This window comes from Cryptotermes secundus, unplaced genomic scaffold, assembly GCF_002891405.2.
Source record: "Cryptotermes secundus unplaced genomic scaffold, Csec_1.0 scaffold1415, whole genome shotgun sequence".
NCBI classification, from domain to species: Eukaryota; Metazoa; Arthropoda; class Insecta; order Blattodea; family Kalotermitidae; genus Cryptotermes; species Cryptotermes secundus.
Window position 1 is genome coordinate 364,541 of NW_019744143.1, and position 6,102 is coordinate 370,642.

Here is a 6,102-nt window from a genome sequence, read left to right on the forward strand (position 1 = left end):
TCTGGCGCCACGCAGCTGCAATGAATACTGTGTAATAAATCTTCGGAATGTACGAGTATGCTAGGTATTCAGTAACTTGACCTGTCTGGCTAGAGTCCCTACTCCAAAAGAAAATAAACTTTGCCCCTTCCAGCTGTTTATGTACCAGGCAGGAAGTTAGTAGAGGGGAATATGTTTCAAGGACAAAAGTGGTTGAAGGCAAAGCGATCTCTCTGACTTGTTTTCTATCTGACTGCCTTGTGGAGGATTAGTGATTAGTGACTCACACAGTGGAAGTGACAGGGGTCAACAAAGAATTGTGGCCACAGATAATAAAAGAGAAAGTTGCCTTGTGGCTTATAAATTGTGCCATTTTCAATTCATTTTTCGTTTACAAAAATCTAAACCCTGATTCAAAATTGAAATACAAAGCATTTATGATGAATGTGGCAAAGGCTTGGGCTACAGACCAGATGGTGGCAGCAGAACCAGAGTCAGATAGACTTAGTGCGACCTAGTCCATCAACTCCCAGTGCACGCAGGCCTCATGTGGACACCCCTGGGTGACTCTCGGGGTGATATGCGGAAACATACTACAGCAGAAGAAGTATTTGTGATACTGCCAATGGCAGTAGTTGGGAAATTGTGAATTGTGTGATTGTGAGAGCGAGTGGAATAAATTTGCTAGATGAAAGACAGCGTGAAGTTATTTGTCACGCGTTATACGCCCAACACGTGACAGTACGATTATCTTCGCCACAGTGAATGCAGAAATTTTTAATTCAAAGCTTTCTGAAGTTAGTTCTGGATTGTGACTGAGTGTTCTTTAGGTTTGACCCTGGGTGTAGAGGTAGAACGACTCCTGTTCTGGGCATTTCCATCATCACATCTGGTATTTCGGTACTTGAAAACCTTGTTGACCTCTTCATTTGCACTTGTTAAAATGGTAAATTTCTTAGAAAGCTGATGACTTTCAATTTTTGAAGCTTCTAAGGCTATTAAGAAGGCAGTCTTCTGGGATTTGGCACCGTGTATATGTGCCAAATCCCAGAAGACTGCTTTCTTCATAGTCACCGCCGTGAAAGCCTCAAATCTTACAATATCAAAATTGATCTTAGAGANAAATTTGCTCACGAATTGAAATGTCATGAATACCATATACAAACTGTGCATGTAAAAATATGTCTGCAATTTATAAATGGCACTCGCAAGGTGAGATAAATTCACAGTCAGTAACGTCATGTCCAAAAGTCCCAATGTACTCTGCGATTGTTTGAGTTTCGCCTGGTAAGTTGAAAGAAAATGATGTTGAGAGTCAAGAATATTTCTTTTTGAGCAGAGGTACACTTCAAAAGTATTCATTAGTGCATCATAACGTTAACTCAGCTGGAGTCCTTAGGAACACTAATGCTGCCAGCATATTGTAATTTGAAGCACACTGAATTAAGGAACATCTTTGCACACCATTGCCTGTTTGAAGTTATTTTCTTCATTTCAAGAAATTTTTCAAATCGTTGGCAATATTATTTGAAGGATTCCCTTTTAAAATAAAAATTTCAAAAGGCTGAAGCAACACTGGATTAACTGATGCTGGATTCTCACTCGACTGTTGCGTTGAAGTACTTGGTGCTTGCAGTGGTAGAACTCATTCAAGAAATTGCTGGTTTTGCATTTTAAAAGCCAGCATGAACTGTTTAAATTTATCAGCATCTATTGGAAGGAATTCAAAATTGAAAAGTTACTGGGAATAAAGACTTTGTAACTTAAAGAATCTTGACCTTGATCACTAGGTATAACTAGACTCACTCCTTTTCACTTGTATTTATCCTCATTGCCAATTTTTGTTGTGTCTTAACATTGAAATACTAACAGAAAATGTGACCTGTTCCAAATTCTTTGATGTATTTGTTACTGCTGCCACTAGATATTTTGAATAATGGAAACTGCCCATGTGCACATGCATCAGCATTTGTTGTGTCCCATCCCAAGTTCATCACTCACATGCACTCCATCTAGCAGTTCAGTTTTGAAATATAACAGTTTGGCAGTCAAAAGTCGAAGGATTTGGGAAAGGATTCCTGGAGAAGCTCTGAGATTATAAGATTATGAATCTCCAGAGGCTCATCATTACAATGAAAGCGTGTTAATGGCTGACTCTCTTATGAATGATCCTAGTCAGATCCATTTTATTAATATTGTGTGGACTAGAGCACAGTGTTCATTTTCAGTGACACAGAGCCTGTAACCAGTGCCATGCCACAGACAGCTGTGTATGAGATTACTCGTGTGACCAAGGCAGATGAAGGTTCATACAGTTGTTTGGCTCGCAATGCAGCTGGCACTACTGAAGAGAGGTTGCATCTTACAGTAGAGGAGAATGAAGTCATTCCTGGTCGAGGAGACATTCCAGGTGAATACATAGATCAGTTTAGTTCGCTCTGTGTTTTATCCACTCATCAAGTAAAGTAACAGGAAGGGGGTTCTAGATTCCATCATGAACATTTTAGGTGCCATGGTGACCTGGTGTCTGGAATTTGTTTAAGCCAGCTTCAAAGCCCTATTGTTATAAGAGCACTACACATTATATGAATAAATCAAATCTGATTTAAAATCAGGCTAAACTTGGTCAATACTTCTTTTCAGTTCTAAAGAGTTCTGATGAGGGTGTATTACACTTGGGATTACTGAGTTTCGGGACTTGTCCAGCTTTTAATTTTCTAAAGAACACATCAACAGTTTGATTTGTTTGTTGATTTGTTATAGATATTGTGTAACAGAATCAGATCATCATCTTAGCAGCCTTTCTAGTTATTGTCATATCCTAGGTGGGCTTTTGTTATCAAAATCTTACCGAAGATTATTATTTTGTGACGGTATATTATTCCTCTGCGTAACATATATTTCTGTCACGATTCAGGTATGTGACTTAGGATGGGGTATGGATTGGATATTGGATTTATTGACCACTTGTATACACCACTTGGAACTACACTTGACAGATCACTGATACACACAGAATAGTGTCCTCAGTCTGTTACAGTCTCCACTAGCGGTTTTCAGCTTCCACTGAGAGAGATTCTTCAGTTTCCCACACTCAGGTCTTCCTGTTACAGCCTTCCATGCAGTTTGTCAACTGACAACTCATCTAACTAGGTACCAGGCTGACGGCCATTTCGCACCAAACTCATAGTCTTCTCTTCACAGGTTGACTTCCAACTGACAACTGAACTCACTCAACAACCAGCTGCTTCACATCGCTTCACTCAGCTGGATTCTTGACAACTCTAACTCAGGAACTTGACTGATAATGCTTCTAACATTTCACATGAACCACATAGAAAACACAGTTTCCATTATTATAGCTCAACAATACCTTAACCGTTGCATGCTTATCTGTTGCAGCGGGAACCCATTTACCAAACACTTGCCTAGCAATAGCTTCGGTATTGTTGAAGTGTTTACCAGCCGTCGCCAAGCAATGCATGTTCTTCTCATGTTTGTTGGATAGCAAGAACTATACATGCTACATTACATTCTTTGTAACAAAGTATTAACTTATGCTATGACATAATAGATGGTATAATGGAAAACTCCTTGTTTCAGGTCAGGGTAAATGTGACATTTAAACATTAAAAATATTTTTACCTTCACACTGAATACCGTTTCACTACAGTCCACGCTTCATATTACAGGCGAACATGATGGGAGATCAGAACCTCCCCATTCTGGAAGCAATATCTACCCCACATACCCACCTGGGAGAAATGACAGCAGTGTTGTGCTTCCGGACGATGAGTTCATAGTCCCAGTCAATGGCCGAGCAGAGATGAGGTGCATAGTGAAAGGTGAGTACAGCCTTCAGACTGGTGGGAGCAGAAGCAACATGACTTGGTGACTTCCCATCCCCAGGTTTCAGGCTTTATCACAGACCCATGAAATTGTTGAGGAAGGTGATAAGGCATTTTGAATCTTTTGTCACCGTTTGTTTCACTGCTGTTATTGCGCTATATTTATTATATACTAAAGCTAGGAATAATATTGGTTGCCCTGTTACACTGGTCACTGTCTACAATCATTCCAGTTAACACAGCTCTGTGCCTGGCATCAAAATTACCACGATTTTATGCACAGAATTAAAACTCTGCTACGTATCTTTGATACTTTCAAGAATGGTCACATATGGATAGTTTTATTTTAAATGGATTTGTTACATGTCCTGTCATAATTGCAAATATTATGAGCTTGATACATTTTCGCACAGAGTGTTTTGACATAATGACATCAATGGTATATTTTAAGTTACAAATCAGTGTTTAGGTCTTCCTGTCAAAAAACCTACATTCTGTGGCAAATGGAAGGGTACAAAATGTTCATTGCCTTTGGTTCCCACCTAATGTTCATGCTGCGTATATGCATTTAGAAACTAGTAGAAAATACTTTTTTGAGGAAATAGGTATGAGGGTGATTATCTTCATTGGTTGCACCCTGTTGTGTGTTCCAAATATTTTTGTGTATATATACCGTATTTACGCATGTATAGGCCGCTCATTTTTTGCCAAAAATTCAAGAGGAAAANGTCTTCCTGTCAAAAAACCTACATTCTGTGGCAAATGGAAGGGTACAAAATGTTCATTGCCTTTGGTTCCCACCTAATGTTCATGCTGCGTATATGCATTTAGAAACTAGTAGAAAATACTTTTTTGAGGAAATAGGTATGAGGGTGATTATCTTCATTGGTTGCACCCTGTTGTGTGTTCCAGATATATTCGTGTGTGTGTGTGTGTATATATAGGAATTATGTTGACCATCAACACAACAGATGTACTCAGTTTTAATTATTTTACAATATGATCTTTATTCCTGCTACGTGTTTCGGTCATAGAAGACCATCATCAGCCAGTTATATATAGGAATACATATAGTTACTGAACTACCGATAAGGATCAATATCAGTTCAGTGTGTTGTATTATATACTAACATAAAACTTTTGCCTCAAGTTGGTGTTTACAATTAAAGTAGAAAATACAAAAATAATATACCATACATGTATCAAGATTTATAATGTGTTGAATATATTATGGAATATTAAAAATATTATGAATATTTTAATATAGCAGGAATAAAGATTGGATTGTAAAACATTAAAACTGAGTACATTTGTTGTGTTGACGGTTAACATACAAGTAATGCCTATATGAGGGTGATTACTTAGAAAAATGTTTCTGCGTATATGTAAGGGATTCACATCAGCTGTTATCTGAGTGTGCAATTCTGTTAATTTTCATAAAGAATCTAGTTTTCAAAATTTGGTGGTGTGTGCAGAAGTCTGTACTGGTGGTTTTGACAATAGCAAACGCACTTATAGAAAATGCAGAGAAGATGGTTTTACTTATGCTTGTGCACGCTGGAAAGAATCTGCTGGATGTTAATCATGTGCCAAAATTACTTTCTCAGCTCTTTATGAGACTGAGGCAAGAATGTGGAAAAATTTTGAGAATGCAGATGAGAAATAAAGTTGTCTCTACTAGGCCAGTTTTATGTACACACTGTGTGTAACAGTTGTCACTTTACACAATGCATTGAAACAAAAAGGGTAAAGCTATCCCTAAAGGCCGTGCCATAGCTCAAATGATTAATTGCTGGCTTCCCACCGCGGTGGCCCGGGTTTGATCCTGGGTCTGGTCAAGTGGGATTTGTGGTGGACAAAGTGGCGCTGGGGCAGGTTTCCTCCGAGTACTTCAGTTTCCCCTGCCAATCTTCATTCCACCAATTGCTCCACAATCACCCTCACCTATCATCTGGGGCTGGTACAGTAGGCCAGAAGTGGCCGCAGTAAAAGGTACTTAGTTCCACCCCACTAGCAATAAAGAAAATAAATAAAAAGAAAGTTATGTAAGATTTGAGGTTTTCACGGTGGTGACTATGAAGAAAGCAGTCTTCTGGGATGTGGCACCGTGTAGATGTGGTGTTAACCGACGTTTCGGAGGAACGTATCGCCTCCATCTTCAGGGTAGAAGGAAAAATAAAAAAATCTGCAAGCGAAGAGACAGTGAGAACAGCTGCAAGCAGACTAATGTTGGAAATAAACTCAGCTGTATGAGAGCAGGGAAGGAAGGGACAAG

The 6,102-nt window shown here is 38.9% G+C and overlaps 1 protein-coding gene across 1 annotated transcript in view; it reads left to right on the plus strand.

Annotated features, from left to right (window-relative positions):
• LOC111874594 (basement membrane-specific heparan sulfate proteoglycan core protein) overlaps nucleotides 1-6,102 on the plus strand; it is a gene marked incomplete in the record, with an annotated part of 357,246 nt that overhangs the window by 318,083 nt on the left and 33,061 nt on the right. The window contains 2 exon segments of the mRNA XM_033755519.1: nucleotides 2,208-2,389; nucleotides 3,672-3,824. Coding sequence (XP_033611410.1) covers nucleotides 2,208-2,389; nucleotides 3,672-3,824 — 335 coding nt within the window.